Genomic DNA, 23,147 nt, shown 5'->3' on the forward strand with positions numbered 1-23,147 from the left:
ACGGCCAGAGGAAGTCGACGCTGGCAATTTGTCACAAGAGGTGGACGATGACGAGACACAATTGCCAGGAAGTGAGGAGGAGGATCGTGGTGCGCAAGTGGAAGAGGAGGAGGTGGTGGATGATCTAGTAACTGACCCAACGTGGCAGGAGGACACGCAGAGTGAGGCCAGCAGCACACAGGGGGAGGGAGGCAGAGTACCCCAACAGGCAGGAAGAAGCAGTGTGGTGGCCGCACACAGAAGGCGGGCAACAGTTCCCCGTAACACCAACACGAGGGACGTTGCCAGTACAAGCGGTAGGTCTTCCAGAGTCTGGAATTTTTTTAAAGACTCTGCTGATAACCCTAAAAAGGCCATATGTTCCACCTGCCATGCCAGCATCAGCAGGGGTGACAAAACTACCAGCCTGACCACCACCAGCATGATCACCACCAGCATGATCAGGCACATGTCAGCAAAGCACGCGACTTTGTGGGGCGAACCCCAGGGTCCACGACCAGTGTCAGCGGATGTCACCACTGCTTCTTCCGCTGTTGTGTGTGTAAGAGAACCCCCTGTTGTGCGTGGAAGGCAATCCCTTGTCCATACTGCATGCAAAGATGCCCCCTCCTCTCAGTCTTCACTTGTTATGGCAGTTTCTCAAGAAACAGCATCAATGTCCACGTTCACGTCCCACTGCAGCGTTCAATTGTCCATATCGCAGAGCTTTGAACGAAAGCGCAAATTTGCAGCCAACGCCCCACAGGCCACAGTCCTAAATTCGCTTGCATTGGAAATGCTGCCTTTTAGGCTGGTGGAGACCGAATCCTTCCGCAACCTTATGGTGGTGGCCGTCCCTCGGTACTCGGTCCCCAGCCGACACTATTTTGCCCGGTGTGCCATCCCCACACAACACAAGCACGTGTCCCAAAACATCTGCCGTGCCCTCAACAACGCAGTTACTGGGAGAGTCCAACGGACACGTGGACAAGTGCTTGTGGCCAGGGATGGTACATCTCCCTGACGACACACTGCGTAAACATAGTGGAAGCCGGGACCCAGTCGGACCTTGGGACGGAACACATCCTCCCCACACCGAGGATTGCGGGCCCTATGTCAGTCAGAGTTGCCCCCACAGTGTACAGCTCCTGCGCATCATCCTCCTCCTCCTCCTCATGTTCAGCTTCCATCTCAGATATCACCACATCAGTTGCAAGCTGGAAGCACTGCAGTACTGCCTCAGCCAAGCGGCAACAGGCTATGCTGAAACTCATAAGCTTAGGTGATAAACCTCACACTGCTTGTGAGTTGTGGACAGCTGTGAAAGAGCAGGCAGATCTGTGGCTGACACCGCTGAACCTACATCCCGGCATGGTCGTGTGTGACAATGGCCGTAACCTGGTGGCGGCTCTGAGGCAAGGCGAGATCACACACGTACCATGCCTGGCTCATGTGCTTAACCTCGTGGTTCAGCGGTTTCTTAAATCATACCCTGAGTTGCCAGATCTGCTCGTCAAAGTACGCCGCCTGTCAGCTCATTTTCACAAGTCGGCTACAGCCTCCGCCGCCCTTGCTGTGTTGCAGCAGCGTTTGCAGCTTCTGGCACACCGACTGGTGTGTGATGTCCCCACATGTTGGAACTCTACCCTCCACATGTTGCAAAGGATTTGTGAGCAGAAGAGAGCAGTTGTGGAGTACCAGCTGCAACAAGGCCGTCGATATTCAGGTCAGACTCCACACATAAGACCTCAGGAGTGGACCTGGATGTCTGACATATGTACCATCCTGACAAACTTTGGAGTCCACCAAGATGGTGAGTGGCGATGACGCCATCATTAGCGTCAGTATCCCACTTGTCTGTCTTTTGCAACGCTCTCTGCAGAGAATTAAAGAGGAGGCATTGCAGCCAGAGTATGAGGAGATGGATCAAGAAGCCGTAATGGGCGATTACACACAGCCCACCCTCATCTCCTCCCAACGTGCATGGGGGACAATGAGGGAGAGGAGGAGGAAGAACAGGAGCTGGTATCATGCGTTGTAGACGGTAGTACCTGTACAACTGTCATACCGTCGGTTCAGAGTGGGTGGCCTGAGAACAAAGGGGAGGAGGAAGAGGAGGAGGAAGAGGAGGAGGAGAGCATGGCCAGTCGTCATCTTGGTGAGGACACTGAAGTCTTGCCAGTTACGTCTGGCATGCATGGCTGACTTTGTTACGCTGCCTTAACCGTGACCCTCGCGTTGTCAAAATGTTGGGTGACAGTCATTACTGGTTGGTGACACTTTTAGACCCCCGCTACAAGGAGAACTTTTACTCTCTTATTCCTGAGGTGGAGAGGTCTACAAAAATGGGGCAGTACCAGAAGGCCCTCGCTGCAGAACTGTTAAAAAAATTCCCATCTGAACACGCTAGTGGCTGAGGTCACAGTTCGTTGACCAATCAAGGCGTACAGGCGAGAGAGACGCAACTCCAATCCAGCAGAGGCAGGGGAACACTGTCAAAGTTCTGGGAGAGTTTTCTGACACCCGCCCAGCTTACAGGCCCTGAGGCGGGGGGTACTCTCACAAGGAGTGGAAAGTTTCAAAGATGGTGAGGGAGTACCTTGCCGACCGTACCAGCGTCCTCCGTGATTCCTCTGTGCCTTTTAATTATTGGGTATCCAAGCTGGACACTTGGAATGAACTCGCTCTGTACGCCTTGGAGGTCCTGGCCTGCCCTGCCGCTAGCGTGTTATCGGAGCGGGTTTTTAGTGCCGCTGGGGGAATTATAACTGATAAGCGCACTCGCCTGTCAACTGACAATGCTGACAAGCTGACCCTTATCAAAATGAACAAGGGCTGGATTGGGCCAGACTTCTCATCACCACCAAATGACAGCAGAGTAACAAAGTCAAATCCACTGTGTTATTTCGGGAGGTGTATTCCCATGCACCACTTCACACCCACACATGGGTATACGCTTCCTCATTTCGGCTGTTTTTTGCTCTTCTCCTTATCCTCCGCCACCACTATACCACCAGGGTGACCATGGTCCGTGTTGCCAGCATTGCAAGTTCCTCCGTCCTAATTTTTGGCAGCTTTTGCTTGGAAGGCATAAGCAAAGACTATGGGAGACTCACTCCCCAATACTGGGAATAATGTTTTTAATATGCTGTAGTGCATGGCTCTTGTAAGGGGCATTAAAACCGTCTTGTTAAACTACTGCGACCTCCACCACTTTTCCAAGGCGCATTGATCTTGTCTTTTTATTCCACTGCGACCTCCACCATTCTTCCAAGGGGCATTAAAACCGTCTTGTTAAGCTACTGCAACCTCCAACACTTTTCCAAGGGGCATTAAAACCGTCTTGTTAAACCACTCAACTCCACAGCTCTTCCAAGGGGCATTGAAATGTTGTATTTAATTATCTCTAACCTCCACGACTCTTCCAACGGGCATTGCATTTCCTCCTAATTTTAGTCTTGCTTTTCAATGCATAGGCGAACACTAAGGGAGACCCACTCCCCAATAATGGGTAGAAGGTTTTTAGTACGCTGTAATCCACGTCTGTTTCAAGGAACATTGCAGTTCCTCATAATTTTTGGAAAGCCTTCCATTCACTGCTTAGGCCAACAGTGTACAGGAGACCCAGTTGATATAAATGGAAAAAACGGTTTAGTTAAGGCCCTCTGACCTCCATGTCACTTCCAAGGGGCATTGGAGTGCCTCAAAATTTTTGGTAGGCATTGCACTCACTGTATGCCCTATAACTGTGTAGCCGAACCGCTCCTTTTGGTACAGAAACATATCCTACAAGACATGTGTGGTTGACGGGCCTGATATTGATGTGAATGGTCCCTGTTCCTCTTGCCCTTTCTCCTTTGCCACGACCTCATCCATCATTCATCACCTGAACTCATCATAGAACCGGGATAGTAGCAGGAAAACATCCAGCAATCCTCGGAGGAGGTAAGATATGCGCCAAAAAGCTGACCACCTCAGGCCTAGCCGCTACTACATACATGTGCTTGCATTCCAAGGAACAGAAAGCTAAGGAGGTGGATGGCCTCATGATCATGAATAATTTACTCGTTGTGTAGGAGGCCGACCACTGCTGCTGTCTACCTTCTGAACTTTGTGTTGAAGCCTGATTGACCCAGGACCCGCAATCCTCTGTCTGGAGGACGTGTTGCATCCCAGTGTCCAACTGTGTCCCGGCTTCCACAATATTAACCCAGTGTGAAGGCGTCAGTCAGATGGACCATCCCTGGCCACATTCACTTTTGGACGTGTTTGTGGTTAGGCTGTCCTTCAAATAGGGGCGGCTGGGGATCGTTTATGGACACCCGGCCGCCCCCAGGCGGCTGGGGACCGTATGTGGGCACCCGGACGCCCCCTGGCGGATAGGGACCAAGCGTGGATACCCGGGCGCCGGGCGGCTGGGGACTGAGTATGGATACCAGACCTTCGACGCAGCCATGATGTTGTGGCCAGATTCCACCTCCACATACCTAAAAGGCCCAATTTCAATTGAAAGCAAGCTAGCAGTATGGTATTGCAGCCTGGGGGGGGGTGGGGGGGTGGGGGGGGGGGGGTGGCAGGCTGCACACTTACGCTTGCATTCCAAGAAAACAAAGCAGATGCTAACTTCTATCATCATCATGCTCCTCACCTTGGCACTCTCAACTCCCCTGATGGAGAAGCCAGGGCCCACCCGAGGAGTCTGGTTGTCTGGTGGGCTCAGCCAATGCTGCCCTAAAGCAGGCCAAGCTAAGAAAAGTGTGGGGGAAGATCCCAGGAGAAATAGGGGCGGCTGGGGACAGTTTATGGACACCCGGCCACCCCCAGGCGGCTGGGGACCGTGCGTGGACACATGGCCGCCCCCTGGCAGCTGGGGACCGAGCGTGGACACCCGGTCGCCGGGCGGCTGGGGACTGAGTATGGATACCAGGCCGCCGACGCAGCCATGACATGGTAGCCGGCGTCTGCCTCCACATGCCTAAAAGGCCCAATTTCAAGTGCAAGCAAGCTAGCAGTATGGTATTGCAGCCTTTGGGTGGTTGGCTGCATACTTGCGCTTGCATTGCAAGGAATGGGGGAGGTACAATTGAACACTGCCCTGGGACAAGGACTTGCACGGGGATAGTTGCAAGTCTGCATCTTCTGATGCGGAAAGGATCACTTCTGATTTGCACACTTTTAGGCAGTGACCTGGGTGTCAGAGATGCTTCCAGGGGTCTTCCCCATGCTGTTCCCTTGTCTTTTCAGCACTGTATGCATGTGTCACACAGCACCTGGCCAGATAAGGTTGTAAAATGTTAAAATGACATTTCCCGGTGAATGCATTTGTCACGGTTGAAAGCAATACAAAAGTGCAAAAACGCATCAAAAAAATGCTACTTGTGAACATAGCCCAAGGTGTGGAGGAGTAATTTTGTTTGTGGTTATTTATTTTACCTTATACACAAGTCTTTACCCTGGAAAGGAAGTTCCTTAACATATTTCACAGGAAAACCGTTTCAGTTTCGTTTTTGAACGTTTTATTGTGAGCCCGTAAAAGTGGCTTAATACCTCTGACCACGTCGTTGACAGCAGTGACCTGGGGGTCAGAAATGCTTCCAGGGGCGATGCCCATGCTGTCCCTATGTCATTTGAGCACTGTCACTATCGTTTTGGGCAGTTTTTAGGCTTTCTACAGACTGCCGGGGGTGCCGCCGCAAAAATGCTCGGGTCTCCCATAGACTTACATTGGGCTTGTTGCTCGGGTCGAGCACCAGAGTATCACAGTGAGCTCGGCCTGAGCTTCGAGCACCCGAGCATTTTAGTGCTCGCTCAACACTAATAGCTAACACTAGAGAAGAGAGAGAGAGGCTTCAAAAAGACCTAAATAAACTGGAGCAGTGGGCAGCAACCAACAGAATGGTTTTTAACAGGGAAAAATGCAAAGTACTACATCTGGGCAATAAAAATGAAAAAAGCATATACAGAATGGGAGGAATAGAGCTAAGCAACAGTACATGTGAAAAAGACTTAGGTATACTAATAGATCATAGACTGAACATGAGTCAACAGTGTGATGCAGCAGCAAAAAAGGCAAATACAATTCTGGGATGTATTAACAGAAGCATACAGTCTAGATCACGTGAAGTCATTATCGGTCTTTACTCCTCTTTGGTCAGACCTCATCTGGAATACTGTGTACAGTTTTGGGCACCACATTTTAAAAAAGACATTGAAGAAACTGGAGCAAGTTCAGAGAAGAGCGACCAGAATGGTGACCGGTCTGCAAACCATGTCCTATGAGGAACGGTTACAGGATTTGGGAATGTTTAGCAAAAAAGAAGACTGAGAGGAGACTTAATAGCTGTCTACAAATATGTCAAGGGCTGTCACATTGTAGAAGGATCATCTTTATTCTCATTTGCACAAGGAAAGACTAGAAGCAATGGGATGAAACTGAACAGGAGGAGACACAGATTAGATAGAAGAAAAAACTTTTTGACAGTTAGGGTGATTAATGAGTGGAACAGGCGGCCACGAGAGGTGGTGAGTTCCCCTTCAATGGACGTCTTCAAACAGAGGCTGGACAGACATCTGTCTGAGATGATTTAGTGAATCCTGCTTTGAGCAGGGGGTTGGACCAGATGACCCAGGAGGTCCCCTCCAACTCTACCATTCTAGGATTCTATGAGACGCGGCCTGAACGGCCCACACGGCGGCGGCCGTATATACATCACATAGGAAACACCCAGACCGCCATATACTCATCACAATACGAGTCACCAAGTGTTGTATATAAATCACATAGGAAACACCCGTATATAGATCACGTAGGAGACACCAAGCCTGCTGTATATACATCACAGAGACTGCCATATACAAATCACGGAGACACACTGCTGTTTATACATCACATAGGAGAGACAGACTGTCATATACACATCACATAGGAGACAGTGGGGCAGGTGTATATAAACATCACTAGGCGGTGGTGCTCGGTCATACATCACATAGGAGACACTGCGGTTGAAGCTTCGTCGAGGGTCGGGAGCGCGGTGCGTCACTCTGCCCACATAGAAGGTCCTGGCACCGGCCGGTGTCAGGACATGATCCTTCGCAGCATGTGCCACAGAGATCAGTACTGAACGTGGAGTGCGCTTGGTAGTGTAGAGAGGAATTAAAGGGCCAGCGGCTGAAGCACTGCTATCCTCAGGAATCTGCCTGGGGGCAAGAGAAAATGACGTCCAGGCCATAAACAGCCCGTGGGCCACAGGATCCCCATCCCTGACTTCAATGGACCAGTTGGAGGGATCGAGAGGCACCACGGCCATCTCGGTACTATGAAGCTCAGCCACAGGCCAGACTCCATAGGAGACCGAGAGGTCACTACAGTATATACTGCAATACAGTGGTACACAGCATAAGTGACCAGATGATGGCAGGGTCAAGTACCCCGGGATTAAAACTACTCTTCTCTATTACAGATCTAGAACATGTATTGAGACGTCCCAAAATATCCAATCAAAACATAAAACTTAAATAACTAAGAGATTTTCCTGTTCACAACCCGAGTGCCTGAGTACTGTTTTTTTTAGTTGCTGCTCCTCCAAGAAAGTTAATGAAAACCAACCAAAATATTACATGTTCGATAAATTGACAAAGTCACGTTTGCCGCACAAAAAAAATCCCCTCTAACTGCTCCACGGACAGGATTGTTAACACAATTGTGAAATATTCTTCTGTAGCCAGTTTTTATTGAAAGGCTGGACAGCGGCACAATGAGGGTCTGCAGGAAGGAGTGGCGCATGGTGGAGGGTCTGGCAGGTTTGTCGATCTATTTCTGCAAATGATGTTGGGGATTGGGTCAGGAATAATGGTGTCCTCAATGCCGAGAAATCCAGGCAGATACTTCTCCATTATGTAATACCATCAGGAGGCATCTCAGACATCAGATTTATCCTGGACCCCCAACATCCAGCCAAGGTCACTAAAAATGAGGAGTCTTGGGAGTGATGATCCGACCAAAGAGAGCCCCGATCTCATCATCCAGTCTGTCTGGGATCACATGAAGGATCCGCACACGGCTCATACACAGAAGATCTGGGGTCAGGTCTCCCAGGTTCAGCTCTGGATGGTGCAAAGACCTCAGCCCGGCTCGGGCCGCGCACCATGCTGCCATCACAGCGCAGCTCCTAGAAGTGCACTTTCAGAAAAGACTATAATACTATACACGAATATTCATCACTGACCCTTTATATGGCGAATAAAAAAGGCAGAAAATGCTTTTGAGTGACAAAGTGTTTTATTGAGAAAAAATACAGAGTCGCATCACTGTGGGGGCTGTTGTCCGCGACCGCGTCCGAAGCCGCCTCTCTGCAATACAAGACGACAATGGTAAGACACTGAGGACTTTATTATTAGCGTCAATTAACAATGCCATAGAGGGGACAAGAAGGGGACACGCAGCCCCAACTCCCACCACCGGTATCCGCTGCGATTATAAAGCTGCAGATCTCATGCACGGATTCACTACTTTAGATTTTACCTATTCTAGTGTTATCTTTATATTGTGCTTTTTTTATGTTTTTTTTTTCAGCCGCAGCTTTTATCTTTTTTTGGTCAGGTTTAACCCCTTAAGCCCTGGAGCATTTTCCGTTTTTGCATTTTCGTCTTTTGCTCCCCTTGTTCCCAGAGCCATAGCGTTTTTATTTTTTGGACAATATGGCCGTGTGAGGGCTTATTTTTTGCGGGACGAGTTGTACTTTTCAACACCATTACTAGTTTTACCATATCGTGTACAGGAAAACGGGAAAAAAATCCAAGTGTGGTGAAATTGCAAAAAAAGTGCAATACCACAGTTGTTTTTTATTTATTTATTTTTTTACCATGTTCACTGAATGCTAAAACTGACTTGCCATTATTATTCTCCAGGTCATTATGAGTTCATAGACACCAAACATGTATAGGTTTCTTTTTATTTAAGTGGTGAAAAAAAATTCCAAAATTTGGTTAAGAAAAAAAAAAAAAATAGCGACATTTTCTAAGACCTGTAGCGTCTCCATTTTTTGGCATCTGGGGCCGGGAGAGGGCTTATTTTTTGCGCACCGAACTGAAGTTTTTATTGATACCATTTTGGGGTAGATACGATGTTTTGATCGCCCGTTATTGCAATGCTTCAGAGACTGGGAGTTCTGTGGAAACTGTTTGGGTAAGAATACAAGGAGAGAACAACAGAAAGGACACCATTGTAGGCATTTACTACAGGCCACCTGGGCAAGCTGAAGATATGGATGAACTCTTTATGTATCAAATGACCAAGTTCTCCAAAAAATATGACGTAGTGGTCATGGGAGATTTCAACTATCCAGACATTTGTTGGGAATCTCTCTCAAGTAAAACTAACAGGTCAAGCAAATTCTTATCCTCTCTTGCTGACAACTTTATCTTCCAAAAGGTAGGGGAGAAAACAAGGGGATCTGCTACTTTGGATCTAATCCTTATAAACAGGGAGGAAATGGTTGAGGAGGTAAAGGTGGCTGGGACCCTAGGAGGCAGCGATCATGTGATTACAGAATTTTGGATAACTAGAGGAGGAAGACATGTGAAGACTCAAACTTCAAGGTTAGATTTTAGAAAGGCAGATTTTAAGAGACTCAGAAAGAGAATAGGAGGGATCCAATGGCTGGATGTCCTTAAGGACAAAAATGTCCAGGAAGGATGGGAAATTTTTAAAAATGAGATTCTCAAAGCACAATCGTTAACAATCCCGAAAAGTAGGAAGAATGGGAAGCATTTAAGGAAACCAGGATGGATGAACACAGAACTTAAACACATGCTAAAAAGAAAGAAATGTTTATTAAATGGAAAGAGGGAGGCATATCTAAAGAAGATTATAATGCAGTCTGCAGATCCTGCAGGGCACGTATCAGGTTAGCTAAAGCTGACAATGAATTAAGGCTTGCAAGAGATGTCAAAAGCAATAAAAAAGGATTTTGGGGGTATGTCAAAAGTAAAAGAAAAGTCAAAGATGCTATAGGATTTTTACAGGATGAAAATGGAGAAATGGTAAGAGAGGATGTTGAGAAGGCCGAACTTTTTAATTCCTATTTTGCATCTGTTTTCTCTCAGAAAGAAAATGTAACATCAACTGATCTTCACTGTCCTTTTAAAGGAATAGAGGAATCCAAGTTATCTGTAAACAGAAAGATTGTGAGGGAATATTTAGCTAACATAAATGAGTTCAAGTCTCCAGGTCCAGATGAATTACACCCCAGAGTACTGAAGGAGATCGTAGAAGAAATTTTAGAACCACTCTCCATAATCTTTGAAAATTCTTGGAGAACAGGAGAAGTCCCAGAAGACTGGAGAAGAGCAAATGTTGTTCCTATCTTCAAAAAGGGGAAGAAGGTGGACCCAGGGAACTATAGGCCGGTGAGTCTGACTTCTATACCAGGAAAGATATTTGAACAAATTATTAAACAACATGTATGTAAGTACATGGATAAGAATGAAGTGATTAACCAGAGTCAGCAAGGGTTTGTAACTAACAAGTCATGTCAGACTAACTTAATTTCCTTCTATGACAGAATCACTGACTGGGTGGATCAGGGAAATGCTGTAGATATAGTATATCTTGACTTCAGCAAAGCATTTGACAAAGTATCTCACACCATCCTTATTGAAAAAATGACCAAGTATGCAATGGACCAGGCAACTGTTAGGTGGATTCATAACTGGCTTAGTGATCGGACTCAAAGGGTGGTTGTAAATGGCTTCACATCCAGCTGGATGAATGTCTCAAGTGGGGTACCACAGGGCTCCGTCCTGGGACCTGTATTGTTCAACATCTTTATCAATGATTTAGATGAAGGAATTGAGGGTAAACTGATTAAATTTGCTGATGACACAAAGCTAGGAGGGATAGCTAATACTAGAGAAGAGAGAGAGAGGATTCAAAAAGACCTAAATAAACTGGAGCAGTGGGCAGCAACCAACAGAATGTTTTTTAACAGGGAAAAATGCAAAGTACTACATCTGGGCAATAAAAATGAAAAAAGCATATACAGAATGGGAGGAATAGAGCTAAGCAACAGTACATGTGAAAAAGACTTAGGTATACTAATAGATCATAGACTGAACATGAGTCAACAGTGTGATGCAGCAGCAAAAAAGGCAAATACAATTCTGGGATGTATTAACAGAAGCATACAGTCTAGATCACGTGAAGTCATTATCGGTCTTTACTCCTCTTTGGTCAGACCTCATCTGGAATACTGTGTACAGTTTTGGGCACCACATTTTAAAAAAGACATTGAAGAAACTGGAGCAAGTTCAGAGAAGAGCGACCAGAATGGTGACCGGTCTGCAAACCATGTCCTATGAGGAACGGTTACAGGATTTGGGAATGTTTAGCAAAAGAGAAGAGTGAGAGGAGACTTAATAGCTGTCTACAAATATGTCAAGGGCTGTCACATTGTAGAAGGATCATCTTTATTCTCATTTGCACAAGGAAAGACTAGAAGCAATGGGATGAAACACAGATTAGATATTAGAAAAAACTTTTTGACAGTTAGGCTGTGTTCACACGATGCGTATTTCATGCGTTTCCGCGGCGTTTTTGCAGTTGCGTAAACGCCGCGGAAACGCATGAAAAACGCATGGTAGAAGGGCAGCAATGTTCCCCAATGGAAATCCGCATGTGCTGTGCCCATGATGCGGATTTTTCCGCAGCGTTAACGCTGCGGTCAAAAATCCGCAGCATGTCAATTAATTTTGCGGAAACGCGGCGATTTCGCCGCCATTGACTTGCATTAGAACGCGCCAATTCCGCAAGACAGCATTTGTACTTGCGTAATTGGTGCGTTCTAATGTGCGGATGGTACCCGGGTGTGGAGGAGAGGAGAGTCTCATCCACACCCAGGTACCATTGAAAAAGCTGTAAAAAGAAGAATAAAATAAAAAATAAATGTATTCTTACCATCTGTCGGCCCGCGCAGCGCTCCCGCTTGGTTCCCGGCACTTGCAGTGAGTTGTAGGACCTGCGGTGACGTCAGAGTCATGTGACGGGTCACGTGACGCTGACGTCGGCAGGTCTTTCAATTCAAAGTTGCCGGGAGAACGGAGTGAGCAGGACAGCGCGGGCCATCGGAGGTAAGTATATACACTCTCTCGGTTCACACTGTATAAATCCATGCTGTTTGCATGGATTTATACAGTGTGACCTAGTTATCAAGCACTTTCCAGGTGATGCTAACATCGCCTGGAAAGCGCTTGTCAATCTGCATGCGGAAACGCATGTGAATCTGCATGTGGATCCGCATGTATTCTGCAGGAAAAACGCATGCACAATCTGCATGCGTTTTTTCTGCCAGGGAGATGCAGAAATGATGCAGAAATTTTCTGCTTCATTTCTGCATCGTGTGCACATACCCTTAGGGTGATTAATGAGTGGAACAGGCGGCCACGAGAGGTGGTGAGTTCCCCTTCAATGGACGTCTTCAAACAGAGGCTGGACAGACATCTGTCTGAGATGATCTAGTGAATCCTGCTTTGAGCAGGGGGTTGGACCAGATGACCCAGGAGGTCCCTTCCAACTCTACCATTCTATGATTCTATGACCCACGATCACGCGACGGGGGTCGCCGTTGGGCGGGGCTTAGGACGCGCTTCCAGGAAGCGCGTATTAAATGCCGCTGTCGGAGATTGACAGCGGCATTTAACATGTTAACAGCCGCGGGTGGATCGCGATTCCACCCGCGGCTGTTGCGGGCACGTTAGCTGTAAGAATCAGCTGACATGTGCTCGGTTCAGTGCGGGCTCAGCGCAGCAGCCCTCACTGAACCGGGGGGTACGCAAATGTGCGTACTAATACATCACCCGTTGTTAAGGGGTTAAAATAAAAGGGCTTTGTTTAGCATCCGCATCACTTAGCTGCGATAAAACCATCGATAAAATTCATGTGAAAATTACATATATATTTTTTTAGTGAGTTTCTTCCAACTCATTGTAGGAACTTAAAATATTCATCTAAAGCTGAAGGTTGATGAAACTTACAAACTGGAATTCTGTGGCCGCTCCAGCGCCGGCCTCTGCTTTCTTGTCTGAACCAGCTGCAAAGAAAAAAGAAAAAAAAAAGATATTATATATGCATCAACTGGTCCGGAGGTATAAATCATTGCACTGGAGACTTACGTGGAGCAGCGCTGCGTCTGTAGGTGTCTCTGTCGGTCTCCCCACGGGACAAGCGGGCAGGACGCTCGCCCTCCAGACCTGAGAGAAAGCCAAGAAATACATGCAAGATAAGATTCATGATCCCGACAGATCCCGGATAGTTTACTGACCACAGTTAATATTTGCCAGAAAAAAAATAAAAAAATAACAGTAAATGTTTGAATAAAACCCCTTTTATTATGCGTATCCTAAAATCGGAGCAGATGATATTCTGAAGGAGCGCCGCGTCCTGTACACAGCGGACGCCGCGGGGAGTGCGATGCTTATGTTGTATCATCATCACCAGTCGTCTCCTATGAAAGGATTTTACTGCAGACCATCACTACCAAAGTTAGGGGTAAGGATCAAACCGGGCTGGGCCTCATAGGTGCCAACATGGCAGGCACGGGGGTCTTTAGTTGGCAACCCATCGGCCCCCTAAGGTCATGGGATGGTGAGGGCCGGATATGACCCCCTCCCCCATTGCCTTTGTTCCTAACCGCCTAAATGCTGCTGTCGCAATGGTCAGTGGCATCTAAGAAGTTAATGTCTGGTGATTGCTGATCGCTCCCATCGCAGTAGTTAAAAATGGCGCATTGCTAAAGAGCGTCTCATCATAAAGACCCAAAGACGGGAAGTGAAAGGGCACCATTTCTGGAGAGGACGCTTTAGTTTATAAATGCTATGGGGTTTTATGAGACTTTGCTGGAGGTGCGACTACGGCAAACCAACAATCGCCAAACTAAAGTGAGTGAGGTGTGAATGAGAAAAAAAAAATCACGCAAGTCGGCCCCAATATAAAGGAAATCTGTCATCACATATAAAGCCCCGCAACCACCGCCAGGGCGTTACACCACAAAATAGGCTCAGAAAGATGTCACTCACGGCATAAATGTGTAAAAAAAATAAAGGTAACGTAACAGCACTCGCTGTAAATAGTCATGTGGGCGGCCCGGTGTCAGGACTAGTCCCGGCTCGCACAGAAAGTGGAGGCCAGTACTCCTCACTGCACAAGCATCGAATGCCGACAATCAGGACTCGATTACTGCTCACGGACAAGGACCGCCCACCTGACTATTCCTCCTAGCACATAGATCTTAGCTGCTTTACGCTGAACAGGACATTTTAGAGACTAGCAACTTTACAAAGCCTAATACCCCGTGTAACGCTATCTGCAGACACTTAGGCCGGAGTCACAAGCCTGTCATATACAGCAGCCCACGGTGGGATCAAAACATGGAGTCCGGACACAGGTCGTCTGAGCCGAGCGATCCCCTCATGCAAAAAAAGAGACAGTCCGTGCAGGTGTGGAGACCCATACATTAGGTGACCCAGCCTTAGGTGACACCCCACAAAGCCAGTAGGAGGGGGGACACTGTTCACCAATACACGGGAGCTTTGACACCGTGCCATACCAAGTGCACAGTCCATGACAAAGGGGCTCTGCGTCCCCCCGTCCATTAGGCACCACATTGCCTGGCACTGCCCCACAAGCCCAGCAGCCATTGCTCACCTTTAGGTCGTGGTCTTCCGGTCTCGGGACGACTCCTCCTTAGAGTAGCGGGGACGATCTCTGGGGGCAGGTGCAGGAAATCCCGCAGATACTGGATCCCTTCGTTTGTCAGGTACCAGTAGAAGTGACGCCAGGCGAACTGCTCCTTCACATACCCGCGGGACTTCAGAGACTGTGGGGGGAGAAGCACAAAACCATCAGGCGCTCGTCCTCCGCACAACATAGCGGTATACTGATGCGGCACCGACACACGGGGACGGACCTGCATGGCCTTCATCACATGGAGGTTGGGCACGTTCTTGTCGCTCAGTTCTGGATGCTTCGGCATGTGGACATCCTTCTTGGCCACCATAACTCCCTCCTTAAACAGGAGCTCGTAGATGGCAATGCGATCTTTCTTGGGCATCAACATCTAAGAGCACAGAAAAGAAAGAAAATACTGATCATCTGGATGACAGAGGCAGATCCACCACTAGAAGTAAGAAAGCAGGAACATGGCTGCCTGTCTGGTATCTGTACTATGGGCGCAAATCCCAAAAAACTGTGTGGCAAGAATCAGTGAGGCAGTTACCATCCATCCAGATAAAACGTGCGTCAGGAGGGGGAGGTAGTGCATGTAAAAATCCAGAAACGTAGGTCATGGGGATCGGGGGACCACAACCACCTTAGGGCGCCCGACAGGGACACTCATGATCCCACATACTTGGTAAAACGTGTGCATTAAAGATGATCAAAAATTTGGAGGAGCCCTGGTCAGACGGCCATGCAAACCTCCTCGCTACCAGTACAAGGTCACATTGATAAGTTTGACGTCATCGCTGCGATGTGCAAATAACTTCCTACCCCAACTAGTAATCAAAAGAGACGACGGGAATTTCTACAGCAGGAAGGAGGTTTGCAGGGGTCGGGCAACAGACTAGCAAAAAAACATGGCGGCAGCCATGTTTGTAATCTCTAGTGTGAACACAAAGGCCTCGGCGCCTTTTACTTCCATGAGATTTTGATCAATTCCTGATCTAAAAAGATTCGTCCAGTGAAAAAGTTACCCATCACCTGTCTAGAGGCAAGGTAGTAACGGAGATCAGTGCTGGGAGCCGAATGGGAAACTCACCCCCATTATAGCACGGAGCGGCCGGTCACACGACTGCTGCCCCATTCATTCCCACGGTGCTCGGATGTGACCGGCAGCCCCATAGAGAATGATTGTAGCGGCAGTCGGGTGTACAACCTGCAGCGGGGATAGTACACAGTCCCGGTAGTTGGACACCTAATCGATCAGTCCTCGTTTTCACTCAACAACCCCTTTAATTCTCTTTCATACGGTATTAAAAAAAAAACAAAACGCGATCACAACAAATAATGGCGGCGCTGCTGGTTGTTGCATCACCAGTAACAATAAAAAGTCCAAATGTGTCACAAAGTATTAAACCAAGAAAAAGATTGAAATGGAATTATTAACATCAAAAAGTGCAAAAGGAGCAAAATAAAATCAATGAAATTCTACCGCGATGAAATAGAGAAGAATCAGCATTTATTCTACTGCTGGTGAACGTAGAAAGGCAAGAAACCCCCTCAATGCCGCCCTCCATCAATACGGGTGACCCCAATCTGGCTCCATTAATACTCATCACACTGGGAGATAATCCCTCGAGCCTCAGGGCCAACAACGCCCCCAACATCCAGGATCTCTGCTCTCCTCACCCTCCGCGGCACCCAACATCCAGGATCTCTGCTCTCCTCACCCTCCGCAGCCCCCCAACATCCAGGATCTCTGCTCTCCTCACCTTCCGCAGCCCCCCCAACATCCAGGATCTCTGCTCTCCTCACCTTCCGCAGCCCCCCCAACATCCAGGATCTCTGCTCTCCTCACCTTCCGCAGCCCCCCCAACATCCAGGATCTCTGCTCTCCTCACCCTCCGCAGCCCCCCCAACATCCAGGATCTCTGCTCTCCTCAACCTCCGCGGCCCCCAACATCCAGGATCTCTGCTCTCCTCACCCTCCGCGGCCCCCCAACATCCAGGATCTCTGCTCTCCTCACCCTCCGCGGCCCCCCAACATCCAGGATCTCTGCTCTCCTCACCCTCCGCGGCCCCCCAACATCCAGGATCTCTGCTCTCCTCACCCTCCGCGGCCCCCCAACATCCAGGATCTCTGCTCTCCTCACCCTCCGCGGCCCCCCACATCCAGGATCTCTGCTCTCCTCACCCTCCGCAGCCCCCAACATCCAGGATCTCTGCTCTCCTCACCTTCCGCGGCCCCCCAACATCCAGGATCTCTGCTCTCCTCACCTTCCGCGGCCCCCCAACATCCAGGATCTCTGCTCTCCTCACCTTCCGCGGCCCCCCAACATCCAGGATCTCTGCTCTCCTCACCCTCCGCGGCCCCCCAACATCCAGGGTCTCTGCTCTCCTCACCCTCCGCGGCCCCCAACATCCAGGGTCTCTGCTCTCCTCACGCTCCGCAGCCCCCCACATCCAGGATCTCTGCTCTCCTCACCCTCCACAGCCCCCAACATCCAGGATCTCTGCTCTCCTCACCCTCCGCAGCCCCCAACATCCAGGATCTCTGTTCTCCTCACCCTCCGCAGCCCCCCACATCCAGGATCTCTGCTCTCCTCACCCTCCGCAGCCCCCAACATCCAGGATCTCTGCTCTCCTCACTCTCCGCAGCCCCCAACATCCAGTATCTCTGCTCTCCTCACCCTCCGCAGCCCCCCACATCCAGGATCTCTGCTCTCCTCACCCTCCAACATCCAGGATCTCTGCTCTCCTCACCCTCCGCAGCCCCCAACATCCAGGATCTCTGCTCTCCTCACCCTCCGAAGCCCCCCACATCCAGGATCTCTGCTCTCCTCACCCTCCGCAGCCCCCAACATCCAGGATCTCTGCTCTCCTCACCCTCCGCAGCCCCCCACATCCAGGATCTCTGCTCTCCTCACCCTCCGCAGCCCCCCACATCCAGGATCTCTGCTCTCCTCACCCTCCAACATCCAGGATCTCTGCTCTCCTCACCCTCCACAGCCCCCAACATCCAGGATCTCTGCTCTCCTCACCCTCCGCAGCCCCCAACATCCAGGATCTCTGCTCTCCTCACCCTCCGCAGCCCCCAACATCCAGGATCTCTGCTCTTATCACCCTCCGCAGCCCCCCACATCCAGGATCTCTGCTCTCCTCACCCCCCAACATCCAGGATCTCTGCTCTCCTCACCCTCCGCAGCCCCCAACATCCAGGATCTCTGCTCTCCTCACCCTCCGCAGCCCCCAACATCCAGGATCTCTGCTCTCCTCACCCTCCGCAGCCCCCAACATCCAGGATCTCTGCTCTTATCACCCTCCGCAGCCCCCCACATCCAGGATCTCTGCTCTCCTCACCCCCCCAACATCCAGGATCTCTGCTCTCCTCACCCTCCGCAGCCCCCAACATCCAGGATCTCTGCTCTCCTCATCCTCCGCAGCCCCCAACATCCAGGATCTCTGCTCTCCTCACCCTCTGCAGCCCCCAACATCCAGGATCTCTGCTCTCCTCACCCCCCAACATCCAGGATCTCTGCTCTCCTCACCCTCCGCAGCCCCCAACATCCAGGATCTCTGCTCTCCTCACCCTCCGCAGCCCCCCACATCCAGGATCTCTGCTCTCCTCACCCTCCGCAGCCCCCAACATCCAGGATCTCTGCTCTCCTCACCCTCCGCAGCCCCCCACATCCAGGATCTCTGCTCTCCTCACCCTCCGCATCCCCCCACATCCAGGATCTCTGCTCTCCTCACCCTCCAACATCCAGGAACTCTGCTCTCCTCACCCTCCACAGCCCCCAACATCCAGGATCTCTGCTCTCCTCACCCTCCGCAGCCCCCAACATCCAGGATCTCTGCTCTCCTCACCCTCCGCAGCCCCCAACATCCAGGATCTCTGCTCTCCTCACCCTCCGCAGCCCCCAACATCCAGGATCTCTGCTCTCCTCACCCTCCGCAGCCCCCCACATCCAGGATCTCTGCTCTCCTCACCCTCCAACATCCAGGAACTCTGCTCTCCTCACCCTCCACAGCCCCCAACATCCAGGATCTCTGCTCTCCTCACCCTCCGCAGCCCCCAACATCCAGGATCTCTGCTCTCCTCACCCTCCGCAGCCCCCAACATCCAGGATCTCTGCTCTCCTCACCCTCCGCAGCCCCCAACATCCAGGATCTCTGCTCTCCTCACCCTCCGCAGCCCCCAACATCCAGGATCTCTGCTCTCCTCACCCTCCGCAGCCCCCAACATCCAGGATCTCTGCTCTCCTCACCCTCCGCAGCCCCCAACATCCAGGATCTCTGCTCTCCTCACCCTCCGCAGCCCCCAACATCCAGGATCTCTGCTCTCCTCACCCTCCGCAGCCCCCAACATCCAGGATCTCTGCTCTCCTCACCCTCCGCAGCCCCCCAACATCCAGGATCTCTGCTCTCCTCACCCTCCGCAGCCCCCCAACATCCAGGATCTCTGCTCTCCTCACCCTCCGCAGCCCCCCAACATCCAGGATCTCTGCTCTCCTCACCCTCCGCAGCCCCCCACATCCAGGATCTCTGCTCTCCTCACCCTCCGCAGCCCCCCACATCCAGGATCTCTGCTCTCCTCACCCTCCGCAGCCCCCCACATCCAGGATCTCTGCTCTCCTCACCCTCCGCAGCCCCCAACATCCAGGATCTCTGCTCTCCTCACCCTCCGCAGCCCCCCACATCCAGGATCTCTGCTCTCCTCACCCTCCGCAGCCCCCCACATCCAGGATCTCTGCTCTCCTCACCCTCCGCAGCCCCCCACATCCAGGATCTCTGCTCTCCTCACCCTCCGCAGCCCCCCACATCCAGGATCTCTGCTCTCCTCACCCTCCGCAGCCCCCAACATCCAGGATCTCTGCTCTCCTCACCCTCCGCAGCCCCCCACATCCAGGATCTCTGCTCTCCTCACCCTCCGCAGCCCCCAACATCCAGGATCTCTGCTCTCCTCACCCTCCACAGCCCCCAACATCCAGGATCTCTGCTCTCCTCACCCTCCGCAGCCCCCAACATCCAGGATCTCTGCTCTCCTCACCCTCCGCAGCCCCCCACATCCAGGATCTCTGCTCTCCTCACCCTCCGCAGCCCCCAACATCCAGGATCTCTGCTCTCCTCACCCTCCGCAGCCCCCAACATCCAGGATCTCTGCTCTCCTCACCCTCCAACATCCAGGATCTCTGCTCTCCTCACCCTCCGCAGCCCCCAACATCCAGGATCTCTGCTCTCCTCACCCTCCGCAGCCCCCCACATCCAGGATCTCTGCTCTCCTCACCCTCCGCAGCCCCCCACATCCAGGATCTCTGCTCTCCTCACCCTCCGCAGCCCCCAACATCCAGGATCTCTGCTCTCCTCACCCTCCGCAGCCCCCAACATCCAGGATCTCTGCTCTCCTCACCCTCCGCAGCCCCCAACATCCAGGATCTCTGCTCTCCTCACCCTCCGCAGCCCCCCACATCCAGGATCTCTGCTCTCCTCACCCTCCGCAGCCCCCCACATCCAGGATCTCTGCTCTCCTCACCCTCCGCAGCCCCCAACATCCAGGATCTCTGCTCTCCTCACCCTCCGCAGCCCCCCACATCCAGGATCTCTGCTCTCCTCACCCTCCGCAGCCCCCCACATCCAGGATCTCTGCTCTCCTCACCCTCCAACATCCAGGATCTCTGCTCTCCTCACCCTCCACAGCCCCCAACATCCAGGATCTCTGCTCTCCTCACCCTCCACAGCCCCCAACATCCAGGATCTCTGCTCTCCTCACCCTCTGCAGCCCCCAACATCCAGGATCTCTGCTCTCCTCACCCTCCGCAGCCCCCCACATCCAGGATCTCTGCTCTCCTCACCCTCCGCAGCCCCCAACATCCAGGATCTCTGCTCTCCTCACCCTCCGCAGCCCCCAACATCCAGGATCTCTGCTCTCCTCACCCTCCAACATCCAGGATCTCTGCTCTCCTCACCCTCCGCAGCCCCCAACATCCAGGATCTCTGCTCTCCTCACCCTCCGCAGCCCTCCACATCCAGGATCTCTGCTCTCCTCACCCTCCGCAGCCCCCCACATCCAGGATCTCTGCTCTCCTCACCCTCCGCAGCCCCCAACATCCAGGATCTCTGCTCTCCTCACCCTCCGCAGCCCCCAACATCCAGGATCTCTGCTCTCCTCACCCTCCGCAGCCCCCAACATCCAGGATCTCTGCTCTCCTCACCCTCCGCAGCCCCCAACATCCAGGATCTCTGCTCTCCTTACCCTTCGCAGCCCCCCCACATCCAGGATCTCTGCTCTCCTCACCCTCCGCAGCCCCCCCACATCCAGGATCTCTGCTCTCCTCACCCTCCGCAGCCCCCCCACATCCAGGATCTCTGCTCTCCTCACCCTCCACAGCCCCCAACATCCAGGATCTCTGCTCTCCTCACCCTCCACAGCCCCCAACATCCAGGATCTCTGCTCTCCTCACCCTCCGCAGCCCCCAACATCCAGGATCTCTGCTCTCCTCACCCTCCGCAGCCCCCAACATCCAGGATCTCTGCTCTCCTCACCCTCCACAGCCCCCAACATCCAGGATCTCTGCTCTCCTCACCCTCCGCAGCCCCCAACATCCAGGATCTCTGCTCTCCTCACCCTCCGCAGCCCCCCACATCCAGGATCTCTGCTCTCCTCACCCTCCGCAGCCCCCAACATCCAGGATCTCTGCTCTCCTCACCCTCCGCAGCCCCCAACATCCAGGATCTCTGCTCTCCTCACCCTCCGCAGCCCCCCACATCCAGGATCTCTGCTCTCCTCACCCTCCAACATCCAGGATCTCTGCTCTCCTCACCCTCCGCAGCCCCCAACAACCAGGATCTCTGCTCTCCTCACCCTCCGCAGCCCCCCACATCCAGGATCTCTGCTGTCCTCACCCTCCGCAGCCCCCAACATCCAGGATCTCTGCTCTCCTCACCCTCCGCAGCCCCCAACATCCAGGATCTCTGCTCTCCTCACCCTCCGCAGCCCCCCACATCCAGGATCTCTGCTCTCCTCACCCTCCAACATCCAGGATCTCTGCTCTGCTCACCCTCCACAGCCCCCAACATCCAGGATCTCTGCTCTCCTCACCCTCCACAGCCCCCAACATCCAGGATCTCTGCTCTCCTCACCCTCCGCAGCCCCCAACATCCAGGATCTCTGCTCTCCTCACCCTCCGCAGCCCCCAACATCCAGGATCTCTGCTCTCCTCACCCTCCGCAGCCCCCAACATCCAGGATCTCTGCTCTCCTCACCCTCCGCAGCCCCCCACATCCAGGATCTCTGCTCTCCTCACCCTCCAACATCCAGGATCTCTGCTCTCCTCACCCTCCACAGCCCCCAACATCCAGGATCTCTGCTCTCCTCACCCTCCGCAGCCCCCAACATCCAGGATCTCTACTCTCACCTCCGCAGCCCCCCACATCCAGGATCTCTGCTCTCCTCACCCTCCGCAGCCCCCAACATCCAGGATCTCTGCTCTCCTCACCCTCCGCAGCCCCCAACATCCAGGATCTCTGCTCTCCTCACCCTCCGCAGCCCCCAACATCCAGGATCTCTGCTCTCCTCACCCTCCGCAGCCCCCAACATCCAGGATCTCTGCTCTCCTCACCCTCCAACATCCAGGATCTCTGCTCTCCTCACCCTCCGCAGCCCCAAACATCCAGGATCTCTGCTCTCCTCAACCTCCGCAGCCCCCCACATCCAGGATCTCTGCTCTCCTCACCCTCCGCAGCCCCCCACATCCAGGATCTCTGCTCTCCTCACCCTCCGCAGCCCCCCACATCCAGGATCTCTGCTCTCCTCACCCTCCAACATCCAGGATCTCTGCTCTCCTCACCCTCCACAGCCCCCAACATCCAGGATCTCTGCTTTTATCACCCTCCGCGGCCCCCCAACACCCGGGATCTCTGCTCTCCTCATCCTCCGCAGCCCCCAACATCCAGGATCTCTGCTCTCCTCACCCTCCGCAGCCCCCAACATCCAGGATCTCTGCTCTTATCACCCTCCGCAGCCCCCCATATCCAGGATCTCTGCTCTCCTCACCCCCCAACATCCAGGATCTCTGCTCTCCTCACCCTCCGCAGCCCCCAACATCCAGGATCTCTGCTCTCCTCACCCTCCGCAGCCCCCCAACATCCAGGATCTCTGCTCTCCTCACCCTCCGCAGCCCCCAACATCCAGGATCTCTGCTCTCCTCACCCTCCGCAGCCCCCAACATCCAGGATCTCTGCTCTCCTCACCCTCCGCAGCCCCCAACATCCAGGATCTCTGCTCTCCTCACCCTCCGCAGCCCCCAACATCCAGGATCTCTGCTCTCCTCACCCTCCGCAGCCCCCCACATCCAGGATCTCTGCTCTCCTCACCCTCCAACATCCAGGATCTCTGCTCTCCTCACCCTCCACAGCCCCCAACATCCAGGATCTCTGCTCTCCTCACCCTCCGCAGCCC

The 23,147-nt window shown here is 52.3% G+C and overlaps 1 protein-coding gene across 1 annotated transcript in view; it reads right to left on the reverse strand.

Annotated features, from left to right (window-relative positions):
* Positions 1–8,238: 8,238 nt before the first annotated feature.
* Positions 8,239–23,147, reverse strand: part of RPS10 (ribosomal protein S10) — a 30,268-nt gene continuing 15,359 nt past the window's right edge. The window contains exons 2-6 of the mRNA XM_073677226.1: positions 14,940–15,089; positions 14,678–14,849; positions 13,147–13,224; positions 13,009–13,064; positions 8,239–8,328 (exon numbers count right to left, since the gene is read on the reverse strand). Of these exons, the coding sequence (XP_073533327.1) occupies positions 8,284–8,328; positions 13,009–13,064; positions 13,147–13,224; positions 14,678–14,849; positions 14,940–15,089 (501 nt within the window). The 3' untranslated portion in view covers positions 8,239–8,283. The remainder of the gene's footprint in view (positions 8,329–13,008; positions 13,065–13,146; positions 13,225–14,677; positions 14,850–14,939; positions 15,090–23,147) is intronic.

The sequence above is a fragment of the Phyllobates terribilis genome, unplaced genomic scaffold (genome assembly GCF_046119375.1).
Source record: "Phyllobates terribilis strain yellow unplaced genomic scaffold, ASM4611937v1 Scaffold_4__5_contigs__length_816908805, whole genome shotgun sequence".
Classification (NCBI taxonomy): Eukaryota; Metazoa; Chordata; class Amphibia; order Anura; family Dendrobatidae; genus Phyllobates; species Phyllobates terribilis.